At 56.9% G+C, this 13,543-nt stretch overlaps 1 protein-coding gene across 1 annotated transcript in view; it reads right to left on the bottom strand.

Annotated features, from left to right (window-relative positions):
* Nucleotides 1–381: 381 nt before the first annotated feature.
* The window catches only part of LOC112530995 (Rho guanine nucleotide exchange factor 1), a gene marked incomplete at its 3' end in the record, with an annotated part of 51,238 nt that continues 38,076 nt past the window's right edge, over nt 382–13,543 (bottom strand). The window contains 6 exon segments of the mRNA XM_040656816.1: nt 382–483; nt 4,573–4,663; nt 6,026–6,113; nt 7,523–7,687; nt 10,033–10,108; nt 12,530–12,607. Of these exon segments, the coding sequence (XP_040512750.1) occupies nt 382–483; nt 4,573–4,663; nt 6,026–6,113; nt 7,523–7,687; nt 10,033–10,108; nt 12,530–12,607 (600 nt within the window).

Raw genomic sequence — 13,543 nt, 5'->3', positions numbered from 1 at the left:
CCCCCAAAAAACCCCAAAGACCCCCAAATCCCCCCCCAAAAAACCCCCAAATCCCCCAAAGAATCCCAAATCCCCCCCCAAAAAAACCCCAAATCCCCCAAAAAACCCGAAATCCCCCCCAAAAAACCCCAAATCCCCCCCAAAACCTCAAAGACCCCAAAATCCCCCCCCAAAAACCCCCAAATCCCCCAAAGACCCCAAAATCCCCCCCAAAGACCCCAAAAACCCCCAAATCCCCCCCAAAAACCCCAAATCCCCCCAAATCCCCCAAATTAATCCAAAAGACCCCCAAATTAATCCAAACTGCCCCCCAAAAACCCCAAACCGCCCCCGAGTGACCCCAAAAAGCCCCCAAATGGCCCCAAATTCCCCCCCCCCGACCCCCCAAATTGCCCCAAATCGGCCCCAAATCGACCCCAAATTTGGCCCCCACCGTCCGACGGCGGCGCCTCCTTCAGGTGGGGGTCGGCAGTGCTGTCCTTCCTGCGGAGAAACCCCATAGAGACCCCATAGAGACCCCATAGGGACCCCATAGGGACCCCATAGGGACCCATAGAGACCCATAGAGACCCCATAGATAACCATAGAGACACCATAGGGATCCATAGAGACCCATAGAGACCCCATAGATAACCATAGAGACACCATAGGGATCCATAGAGACCCATAGAGACCCCATAGATAACCATAGAGACCCATAGAGACCCCATAGATAACCATAGAGACCCATAGGGATCCATAGGGACCCCATAGAGAGCCCATAGAGACCCATAGAGACCCATAGAGACCCATAGAGACCCCACAGGGATCCATAGAGACCCCATAGAGACCCATAGGGATCCATAGAGACCCATAGAGACCCCATAGAGACCCATAGGGATCCATAGAGACCCATAGAGACCCATAGGGATCCATAGAGACCCATAGAGATCCCATAGAGACTCATAGGGACCCCATAGAAACCCATAGAGACCCATAGGGACACCATAGAAACCCATAGAGACCCATAGGGATCCATAGAGACCCCACAGAGACTCATAGAGACCCCATAGAAACCCATAGAGACATAGGGACCCATAGAGACACATAGAGACACATAGGGACCCATAGAGACCCATAGAGACTCCACAGAGACACATAGAGACCCATAGAAACCCATAGAGACCCATAGAGACCCATAGAGAGCCCATAGAAACCCATAGAGACCCATTGAGATCCCATAGGGATCCATAGAGACCCCATAGAGACACATAGAGACCCCATAGAGACCCACAGAGACACACAGAGACCCCATAGAGACCCCATAGAGATCCATAGAGACCCCATAGAGACACATAGAGACCCATAGGGACACATAGAGACCCATAGAGCCCCCATAGAGACCCATAGGGACCCATAGGGACACATAGAGACCCAATAGAGACCCATAGAGACCCATAGAGCCCCCATAGAGACCCATAGGGACCCATAGAGACCCATGGAGACCCTATAGAGACCCAATAGAAACCCATAGAGACCCATAGGGACCCCATAGAAACCCATAGAGACCCATAGAGATCCCATAGGGATCCATAGAGACCCCATAGAGACACATAGAGACCCCATAGAGACCCACAGAGACACACAGAGACCCCATAGAGACCCCATAGAGATCCATAGAGACCCCATAGGGACCCATAGAGACCCATAGAGACTCCACAGAGATCCATAGAGACCCATAGAAACCTCTAGAGACCCATAGAGACCCCACAGAAACCCATAGAGACCCATAGGGACACCATAGAAACCCATAAAGACCCATAGGGACCCATAGAGACCCATAGGGATCCATACAGACCCCATAGAGACTCATAGGGACCCATAGAGACCCCACAGAGATCCATAGAGACCCCATAGAGACACATAGAGACACAGAGAAACCCATAGGGACACACAGAGACCCCATAGGGACCCATAGGAACCCATAGAGACCCCACAGAGACCCATAGAGACCCCATAGAGATCCATAGAGACCCCATAGAGACCCCATAGGGATCCATAGGGATCCATAGAGACCCATAGGGATCCATAGAGACCCATAGAGATCCCATAGAAACCCATAGAGACCCATAGGGACACCATAGAAACCCATAGAGACCCATAGGGACCCATAGAGACCCACAGAGATCTATATGGACCCATACAGACCCCATAGAGACCCACAGAGACACCATAGAGACCTATAGGGATCCATAGAGACCCATAGTGACCCCATAGAGACCCAATGGAAACCCATAGAGACCCATATGGACCCATAGAGACCCATAGAGACCCCATAGAGACCCATAGAGACCCATAGAGACCCCATAGGGACCCATAGAGACCCATAGAGATCCATATGGACCCATAGAGACCTCATAGAGACCCATAGGGACCCATAAGGACACATAGAGACCCCATAGACACCAATAGAGACCCCATAGGGATCCACAGAGACCCATAGGAACCCCATAGAGACCCATAGGGACCCATAGAGGCCCCATAGAGACCCATAGAGACCCATAGGGACCCATAGATACCCATAGAGACCCATAGAGACCCCATAGAGCCCCATAGGGACCCATAGAGACCCCATAGAAACCCATAGAGACCCATAGGGACCCATAGAAACCCATAGAGATCCATATGGACCCATAGAGACCCCATAGAGACCCACAGAGACACCATAGAGACCCATAGGGATCCACAGAGACACCATAGAGACCCCATAGAGACTCATAGAGACCCCATAGAAACCCACGGAGACCCATAGGGACCCATAGAGACCCACAGAGACCCACAGAGACCCATAGAGACCCATAGGGACCCATAGAGACCCACAGGGACCCATAAGAACACATAGAAACCCCATAGAGACTCATAGGGACCCATAGAGACCCCATAGAGACCCAGAGGGACCCATAGAGACACATAGGGACACATAGAGACACCATAGAGACCCATAGAGACCCCATAGGGATCCACAGAGACCCCATAGAAATCTATATGGACGCATAGAGACCCCATAGAGACCCATGGAGACACATAGAGATCCATAGGGACCTCATAGAGACCCCATAGAGATCCATAGGGACCCATAGAGACCCATAGAGACCCATAGAGACCCCATAGAGACTCATAGGGACCCATAGAGACCCCATAGAGACCCCATAGAGCCCCATAGGGACCCATAGAGACCCATAGAGACCCATAGAGACCCCATAGAGACTCATAGGGACCCATAGAGACCCCACAGAGACTCATAGAGACCCCATAGAAACATCATAGAAACCCATAGAGACCCATAGGGACCCATAGAGACCCATAGAGACCCATAGGGACCCATAGAGACCCATAGAGACCCATAAAGACACATAGAGTCCTCATAGAGACCCATAGGGACCCATAGGGACCCATAGAGACCCCACAGAGACCCATAGAGACCCCATAGAGATCCATAGAGACCCCATAGAGACCCCATAGGGACCCCATAGAGACCCACAGGGACCCATAGAGACCCAAAGGGAGCCATAGAGACCCCATAGAGACCCCATATGGACCCATAGAAACATCATAGAAACCCATAGAGACCCCATAGAGCCCCATAGGGACCCATAGAGACCCATAGAGACCCCATAGAGACACATAGGGACCCATAGAGACCCATAGAGACCCCACAGAAATCCATAGAGACCCCATAGAGACACATAGAGACACATAGAAACCCATAGGGACACATAGAGACCCATAGAGACCCATAGAGACCCATAGAGACCCCACAGAGACCCATAGAGTCCCCATAGAGATCCATAGAGACCCCATAGAGACCCCATAGGGACCCATAGAGACCCATAGAGACACATAGAGACCCATAGGGACCCATAGGGACTCCATAGGGACTCCATAGGGACCCATAGAGACCCAAAGGGACCCATAGGGACTGATAGGGACCCATAGAGACCCATAGAGGCCCCATAGAGACCCTTTGGGGTCACAGCCGGGGATCATTCATTGGGGTCCCTCATTGGGGTCATTCATTGGGGTCATTAACTGGGGTCATTAATTGGGGTGACTAATTAGCATGGCTAATTGGGGTCACATTGGGGTCCCTTTGGGGTCACAGATGGGGATCATTCATTGGGGTTCCTCATTGAGGCCATTCATTGGGGTCATTAATTGGGGTCCCTATTAATTGGGGTCATTAACTGGGGTCATTAATTGGGGTGACTAATTAGCATGGCTAATTGGGGCCACCTTATGAACACAGATTGGGGGCCCTTTGGGGTCACAGATGGGGATCATTCATTGGGGTCCCTCATTGAGGCCCTTAATTGGGGTCATTAATTGGGGTCATTAACTGGGGTCATTAATTGGGGTGACTAATTAGCATGGCTAATTGGGGTCACATTGGGGTCCCTTTGGGGTCACAGATGGGGATCATTCATTGGGGTCCCTCATTGGGGTCATTCATTGGGGCCATTCATTGGGGCCATTCATTGGGCTCATTAATTGGGGTTCCCCGTTAATTGGGGTTAATTAATAGTGCCGACTCACTCTCCGCCCCCCCCCCGCGGCTCTGGGGCGGCTCTGTGTGCCCAGGGGGGGTCGCAGCGCTCCCGCAGCGTGGCTCAGAGCATGGCACCACCTGGGGGGGGACCCCAAAAATGAGACCCCCCCCAAATTGGGGACCCCACCCCCAAAATGGGACACCCCCTCCACAATGGACCCCCCCCCAAATTGGGACCCCCCCCCAGAATCAATGGGACCCCCCCCCAAAACCAATGAGAACCCCCCCCAAAATGGGACACCCCCCAAATTGGGACCCCCCCCCAAAATCAATGGGACCCCCCCCAAAACCAATGGGAACCCCCCCAAAACCAATGGGACCCCCCCCAAAACCAATGGGAACCACCCCCAAAATCAATGGGACCCCCCCAAAATGGGACACCCCCCCAAATTGGGGACCCCCCAAAATGGGACACCCCCCCAAATTGGGGACCCCACCCCCAAAATGGGACACCCCCCAAATTGGGGACCCCCCCCAAAATTGGGACCCCCCCAAAACCAATGGGAACCCCCCCAAAACCAATGAGACCCCCCAAAAATGGGACCCCCCCACAAAATGGGGACCCCAAAAATGAGACCCCCCCCCCAAATTGGGGACCCCCCCCAAATATGGGACCCACCCCAAAATTGGGACCCCCCCCCAAAATCAATGGGAACCCCCCCAAAATGGGGACCCCCCCCCCAACCAATGGGAACCCCCCAAATATGGGACCCCCCTAAATTGGGGACCCCCCCCCCCCCACAATGGACCCCCCCCAAAATGGGACCCCCCCCCAAAATTGGGACCCCCCCCTTTTTGCCCCCCCTTTTTTGCCCCCCCCCCCTTTTGGACTCCCCCCTTTTTTGCCCCCCCCCCCTTTTGGACTCCCCCCATTTTTGGGGTCCCCCCCATTTTTGCGGTTCCCCTCCGAAGTTCCCCCCCCCCCCCCTTTTTGGGCTCCCCCCGATTTTTTGGGGTCCCCCCCATTTTTTGGGGTTCCCCCCCGAATTTCCCCCCCCCCTTTTTGGGCTCCCCCCCTTTTTGCCCCCCATTTTTGGGGCTCCCCCCCGAAGTTCCCCCCCCCCCCCCCCCTTTTTGGACTCCCCCCATTTTTGGGGTCCCCCCCATTTTTGGGTCCCCCCATTTTTGGGGCTCCCCCCTGAATTCCCCCCCCCCTTTTTGGACTCCCCCCCTTTTTGGGCTCCCCCACTTTTTGCCCCCCATTTTTGGTGTTCCCCCCCGAAGTTCCCCCCCCCCCCTTTTTGGACTCCCCCCATTTTTGGGGTCCCCCCCCATTTTTTGGGGTCCCCCCATTTTTGGGGCTCCCCCCCGAATTCCCCCCCCCCCCCTTTATGGGCTCCTCCCCATCTTCGGGCTCCCCCCCTTTTTGAACTCCCCCCTTTTTTGGCCCCCCCCCCATTTTTGGGGTCCCCCCCCATTTTTGGGGTCCCCCCCCCTCACGCTTTGCGCTCAGCGATGGAGGCGGCCCCCAACTCATAGATCTGCGCTCCCTGCTCCCAGCTGCTGATCACATAGAAGGCGCGGGGGTCTGCGGGGGGGGGGACCCCAAAATGAGGGGGGGGGGACCCCAAAAAGGAGCCCCCACCCCCAAAAGATGCGGTTCCCAATAGGAAACCGCCCCTTTAAGGTCATAACCCCACCCCCATTGCCCATATAAGGCCACGACCCCACCCCATTGCCCATATAAGGTCATAGCCCCACCCCCCCTCATTCCATATAAGGTTGTTCGCTGCCCTTATACCATATAAGGTCATAGCCCCGCCCCCCCATTCCATGTAAGGTCATTAGAGGCCCTTATACCATATAAGGTCATAACGCACCCCCTCGTTCCATATGAGGCCATGACCCTCTCTTTATGCCCATATATGGTCATAACACGACCTCCCTCATTCCATATAAGGTCATAACACCCCCCCTCATTCCATATAAGGTCGTTCGCTGCCCTCATACCATATAAGGTCATAACACCACCACCCCCTCATTCCATATAAGGTCATTAGCGGCCCTTATACCATATAAGGTCATAACCCACTCCCTCATGCCATATAAGGCCATGACCCACCCTCATTCCATATAAGGTCATAACAACACCCCCCCCCTCATTCCATATAAGGTCATAAACGGCCCTTATACCATATAAGGTCATAACCCTCTTCCCTTGCTCCATATAAGTTCATAACCCCACCCCCCATGCTCATATAAGGTCATAACCCTGCCCCTCATTCCATGTAAGGTCACAATCCCACTTCCCTATGCCCATATAAGGTCATAACCCGCCCCCATGCCCATATAAGGCCATAGCCCCGCCCCCATGCCCATATCTAATCATCGCTCCCCTACGCCCAACGCCCCGCCCCTTATCCCCACATCCGGCCGACGCCCCGCCCTCTATCCCCACATCCGGCTATCGCCCCGCCCCCATGCCCATATAAGGCCACAGCCCCGCCCCCATCCCCAAATCCGGCCGTCGCCCCGCCCCCATGCCCATATACGGCCATCTCCCCGCCCCCCATCCCCACATCCGGCCGTCGCCCCACCCCCCTGCCCATATACAGCCATCTCCCCGCCCCCATGCCCATATACGGCCATCTCCCCGCCCCCATCCCCACATCCGGCCGTCGCCCCGCCCCCCTGCCCATATACGGCCATCTCCCCGCCCCCTACCCCCACATCCGGCCGTCGCCCCGCCCCCCTGCCCATATAAAGCCACAGCCCCGCCCCCATGCCCATATCCGGCCGTCGCCCCGCCCCCCTGCCCATATACGGCCATCTCCCCGCCCCCTATCCCCACATCCGGCCGTCGCCCCGCCCCCCATGCCCATATACGGCCATCTCCCCGCCCCTATCCCCACATCCGGCCGTCGCCCCGCCCCCCCTGCCCATATACGGCCATCTCCCCGCCCCCCCGATGCCCAAATAAGGCGAGGCCCCGCCCACCTGTGGCCACCTGGCGCGCCATGGCGCTGCGCAGTGGGACGATGGGGCTGAGGAGGCGGCGGCCGTCGGGGGGGGCGGGGCCTCGGCTGTGTGGGCGGAGCATCAGCCGCTCCTCCACGCGCTGCAGCAGCAGCAGCACCTCGTCCAGCAGCAGCGCCTGCACCTCTATGTTGGGGGGGGGGGGGGGGGGGTGCTGTTTTACCCCCAATCTGGCTGTTTTTGGGGACCCCCCCCCACTATGACTTGCAGCATCCGATGAAAGGAAGGCCCCTTCCCCCCCCCCCCCCACCCCTCCCTTAATTCATTCATTGGGAATTTTGACCATTTTTCCCGACCTTTTTTTCATCCAGACGTTTTTGGGGGGGGCAGTTTTCCCCACTTTCCCTTTTTCTTTTCTTTTTTCGGGGAGAAAACCCGAATTTTGGACGTCTCCCCCACACAGCGCCTCTTCTGATTCGCGGAGGTCGCACTTTCGTGCAGATATTCCCACTTTTACATTGCTTTCCCACCATTTATTCATGGTTCCCTTTTGGGCTCATTTTCTGCTCTTTTGCTTTTTCTTTCATTTTTTTAAGGAGAAAACCCTAATTTTTGGTATCTCCCACACAAAACCCATTTTCCAATTTACGGAGGTCCCACTTTCGTGCAGATATTCCCACTTTTGCTTTGTTTTCCCACCATTTATTCACAGTTCCCTTTTGGGCTCATTTTCTGCTCTTTTGCTTTTTCTTTCATTTTTTTAAGGAGAAAACCCAAATTTTTGATGTCTCTCCCATAAAATCCCTTTTCCAATTTATGGAGGTCCCACTTTCGTGCAGATATTCCCACTTTTACATTGCTTTTCCACCATTTATTCACGGTTCCCTTTTGGGCTCATTTTCTACCCTTTTGCTTTTTCTTTCACTTTTTTGAGGAGAAAACCCACATTTTTGGGGGGTTTTGGGGGGGTTTGGGGGGGATTTGGGGTTTTTGGGGGGGGTTTGGGGGTTTTGGGGGGTTTTGGGGTCTTTGAGGGGGTTTTGGGGGGGTCTTGGGGGGGTTTTGGGAGGGGGGTTTGGGGGGTTTTGGGGGTTTTGGGGGGCTTTTGGGGGGGGGGTTGGGGGTTTTTTGGGGGGTTTTGGGGGGGATTTTGGGGGGTTTTGGGGTCTTTGGGGTGGATTTTGGGGTCTTTGGGGGATTTGGGGTTTTTTGGGGGGGATTTTGGGGTCTTTGGGGTGGATTTTGGGGAGGGTTTTGGGGGGTTTTGTGGGTTTTGGGGGGCTTTTGGGGGGGGGTTGGGGGTGGTTTGGGGGTTTTTGGGGGGGGGGGATTTGGGGATCTTTGGGGTCTTTGGGGGATTTGGGGTTTTTTTGGGGGGATTTGGGGGTCTTTGGGGGATTTTGGGGGAGGTTTTGGGGGATTTTGGGGTCTTTGGGGGATTTGGGGTTTTTTGGGGGGGATTTTGGGGTCTTTGGGGGGTGTTTTGGGGTTTTTTGGGGGGGATTTTGGGGTCTTTGGGGTGGATTTTGGGGGGGTTTTGGGGGATTTTGGGGTCTTTGGGGGATTTGGGGGATTTGGGGTTTTTTGGGGGGGATTTTGGGGTCTTTGGGGGTTTTGGGGGGGTTTTGGGAGGGTTTTGGGGGGATTTGGGGTTTTTTGTGTGGGATTTTGGGGTCTTTGGGGTGGATTTTGGGGGTCTTTGGGGGGTGTTTTGGGGGGATTTTGGGGGATTTTGGGGGATTTGGGGGTCTTTGGGGTCTTTGGGGGATTTGGGGGTCTTTGGGGTCTTTGGGGGATTTGGGGGTGGATTTTGGGGTCTTTGGGGGTTTTGGGGGGGTTTTGGGGGGGGTTTGGAGGTGTTTTGGGGGGGATTTGGGGGTCTTTGGGGGATTTGGGGTTTTTTGGGGGGGATTTTGGGGTCTTTGGGGTGGATTTTGGAGGGTTTTGGGGGTTTTGGGGGGGATTTGGAGGGGTTTTGGGGGGGATTTTGGGGTCTTTGGGGGATTTGGGGTTTTTTGAGGGGGATTTTGGGGTCTTTGGGGTGGATTTTGGGGGCGTTTTGGGGGGTTTTGGGGGGGATTTTGGGGTCTTTGGGGGATTTGGGTTTTTTTGGGGGGGGTTTTGGGGTCTTTGGGGTGGATTTTGGGGGTTTTGGGGGGATTTGGAGTTTTTGTGTGGGATTTTGGGGTCTTTGGGGGATTTGGGGGATTTGGGGTTTTTTGGGGGGGATTTTGGGGTCTTTGGGGGTTTTGGGGGGGTTTTGGGAGGGTTTTGGGGGGATTTGGGGTTTTTTGTGTGGGATTTTGGGGTCTTTGGGGTGGATTTTGGGGGTCTTTGGGGGGTGTTTTGGGGGGATTTGGGGGGATTTTGGGGGATTTGGGGGTCTTTGGGGTCTTTGGGGGATTTGGGGGTGGATTTTGGGGTCTTCAGGGGTTTTGGGGGTTTTGGGGGGGTTTTTGGGGTGGATTTTGGGGGTTTTTGGGGGTGTTTTGGGGGTGTTTTGGGGCCCATTTTTGGGGTTCCCCGCTCACCCACTGCTTTGTCCCGGGATATGCGCCATATGAGCGGCCCTTCGTGCAGCAGCGTTCGCTTCGTCATATCCAAATTCTGGGGCAAAAAAAGGCACAATTGGGCTCACGGGGAAAACCCCGAATCCGAAACTGCCCCATAGCGATGACCCACAAGTGGCCCCAGCCCCATAAGTGGCCCCAGCCCCATAAGTGGCCCAGAAGTGCCCTCAGCCCCATAAGTGGCCCCAGCCCCATAACGGCACAATTGGGCTCACGGGGAAAACCCCGGATCCGAAACTGCCCCATAGCGATGACCCATAAGTGCCCCCAGCCCCATAAGTGCCCCCAGCCCCATAAGTGTCCTCAGCCCCATAAGTGCCCCCAGCCCCAGAAGTGCCCCATAAGGGCCCCCAGCCCCATAGCAATGCCCTGTAAATGCCCCCAGCCCCATAAGTGCCCCATAAGTGCCCCCAGCCCCATAAGTGCCCTCAACCCCATAAGTGGCCCCAGCCCCATAAGTGGCCCAGAAGTGCCCTCAGACCCATAGCGATGCCCCATAAGTGGCCCCAGCCCCATAAGTGGCCCCAGCCCCATAACTGACCCCAGCCCCAGAAGTGGCCCAGAAGTGCCCTCAGCCCCAGAAGTGCCCTCAGCCCCATAGCGATGCCCCATAAGTGGCCCCAGCCCCATAACGGCACAATTGGGCTCACGGGGAAAACCCCAAATCCGAAACTGCCCCATAGCGATGACCCACAAGTGCCCCCAGCCCCATAAGTGGCCCAGAAGTGCCCTCAGACCCATAGCGATGCCCCATAAGTGGCCCCAGCCCCATAAGTGGCCCCAGCCCCATAAGTGCCCTCAGCCCCATAGCGATGCCCCATAAGTGGCCCCAGCCCCATAAGTGGCCCAGAAGTGGCCCCAGCCCCATAAGGGCCCCCAGCCCCATAGCAATGCCCCAGAAGTGGCCCCAGCCCCATAAGTGGCCCAGAAGTGGCCCCAGCCCCATAGCGATGCCCCATAAGTGGCCCCAGTCCCATAACGGCACAATTGGGCTCACGGGGAAAACCCCGAATCCGAAACTGCCCCATAGCGATGACCCACAAGTGCCCCCAGCCCCATAAGTGGCCCAGAAGTGCCCTCAGACCCATAGCGATGCCCCATAAGTGGCCCCAGCCCCATAAGTGCCCTCAGCCCCAGAAGTGCCCTCAGCCCCATAGCGATGCCCCATAAGTGGCCCCAGCCCCATAAGTGGCCCAGAAGTGGCCCCAGCCCCATAAGTGGCCCCAGCCCCAGAAGTGGCCCCAGCCCCCCAACAAAGCCCCCAGCCCCATAAGTGGCCCCAGCCCCATAAGTGGCCCAGAAGTGGCCCCAGCCCCATAAGGGCCCCCAGCCCCATAGCAATGCCCCAGAAGTGGCCCCAGCCCCATAAGTGGCCCAGAAGTGGCCCCAGCCCCATAGCGATGCCCCATAAGTGGCCCCAGTCCCATAACGGCACAATTGGGCTCACGGGGAAAACCCCGAATCCGAAACTGCCCCATAGCGATGACCCACAAGTGCCCCCAGCCCCATAAGTGGCCCAGAAGTGCCCTCAGACCCATAGCGATGCCCCATAAGTGGCCCCAGCCCCATAAGTGCCCTCAGCCCCAGAAGTGCCCTCAGCCCCATAGCGATGCCCCATAAGTGGCCCCAGCCCCATAAGTGGCCCAGAAGTGGCCCCAGCCCCATAAGTGGCCCCAGCCCCAGAAGTGGCCCCAGCCCCCCAACAAAGCCCCCAGCCCCATAAGTGGCCCCAGCCCCATAAGTGGCCCATAAGTGGCCCCAGCCCCATAAGTGGCCCAGAAGTGGCCCCAGCCCCATAAGTGCCCCAGAAGTGGTCCCAGCCCCACAAGTGGCCCCAGCCCCATAACAGCACAATTGGGCTCACGGGGAAAACCCCGAATCTGAAGCTGCCCCATAGCGATGACCCACAAGTGGCCCCAGCCCCATAAGTGGCCCCAGCCCCATAAGTGGCCCAGAAGTGCCCTCAGCCCCATAAGTGGCCCCAGCCCCATAAGTGCCCCAGAAGTGCCCCATAAGTGCCTCATAAATACCCCCAGCCCCATAGCAATGCCCCATAAGTGGCCCCAGCCCCAGAAGTGGCCCAGAAGTGGCCCCAGCCCCATAAGTGGCCCCAGCCCCCCAACAAAGCCCCCAGCCCCATAAGTGGCCCCAGCCCCATAAGTGGCCCAGAAGTGCCCTCAGCCCCATAAGTGGCCCCAGCCCCATAACGGCACAATTGGGCTCACGGGGAAAACCCCGAATCCGAAACTGCCCCATAGCGATGACCCATAAGTGCCCCCAGCCCCATAAGTGGCCCCAGCCCCATAGCAATGCCCCACAAGTGCCCCCAGCCCCACAAGTGCCCCCAACCCCATAAGTGCCCCCAGCCCCATAGCAATGCCCCACAAGTGCCTCCAGCCCCATAGCAATGCCCCATAGCAATGCCCCACAAGTGCCCCCAGCCCCACAAGTGCCCCACCTTGTAGTCGCTGAGCAGTGGGTCGGAGCTCTGCTTCAGGTTGGACAAATCCAAGCGGCGCTGGTAGTCCTTCAGCTTCTGCGTGGGGGGTCAAAGGTCAAAGGTCACGGGGTCAGGGGTCAAAGGTCACAGGGTCGGGGGTCACAGAGACGGGGTCAGGGGTCAAAGGTCACATGGCCAGGGTCACAGAGACGGGGGTCAGGGGTCAAAGGTCTCAGGGCCAGGGCTCATAGGGTCATGGGGGTCAGGGGTCAAAGGTCACAGGCCAGGGGTCGCAGGGTCGGGGGGTCAAAGGTCACAGAATAGGGGTCATGGGGCCAGGGGTAGACAGGGGTTAAAGGTCAGGAGGTCACAAAGTCACTGGGTCAGGGGTCAGAGGTCACAGGGTCACGGGGGGTCGTGAGGTTGGGGGGTCAAAGGTCACAGGGCCAGGGGTCATGGGGTCACAGGTTCAGGGGTCAAAGGTCACAGGCCAGGGGTCACAGGATCACAGGGTCGGGGGTCAAAGGTCACGGGCGAGGGATCACGGGGTCAGGGGTAGACAGGGGTCGTGAGGTTGGGGGGTCAAAGGTCACGGGGTCGGGGGTCACAGGGTCATGGAGTTGGGGGTCAAAGGTCACGGGGTCATGGGGTCAGTGGGGAAACATTGGGGGTCAATGGGAGAACTCAATGGGGACTCAATGGGAACCCTTTGGGGTCATTGGGTCCCATTTGGGGTCACTGGGGCCCATTTGAGGTCATTGGGGTCCCATTTGGGGTCACTGGGGTCCCATTGGGGTCTTTGGGGCCCATTTGGGGTCATTGGGGTCCCATTGGGGTCTTTGGGGCCCATTGGGGTCCCATTTAAGGTCACTGGGGCCCATTTGGAGTCATTGGGGCCCATTTGGGGGCATTGGGGCCCATTTGGGGTCATTGGGGTCCCGTTGGGTTCTTTGGGGCCCATTGGGGTCTTTGGGGCCCATTTGGGTTTATTGGGGTCCCATTTGGGGTCATTGGGGTCCCGCTGGGGCCCAT

The sequence above is a fragment of the Gallus gallus genome (assembly GCF_016699485.2).
Source record: "Gallus gallus isolate bGalGal1 chromosome 35 unlocalized genomic scaffold, bGalGal1.mat.broiler.GRCg7b 35_unloc2, whole genome shotgun sequence".
NCBI classification, from domain to species: Eukaryota; Metazoa; Chordata; class Aves; order Galliformes; family Phasianidae; genus Gallus; species Gallus gallus.
Note: the sequence above shows the minus strand (reverse complement) of the source record. Positions and strands in the feature narration are given on the sequence as shown.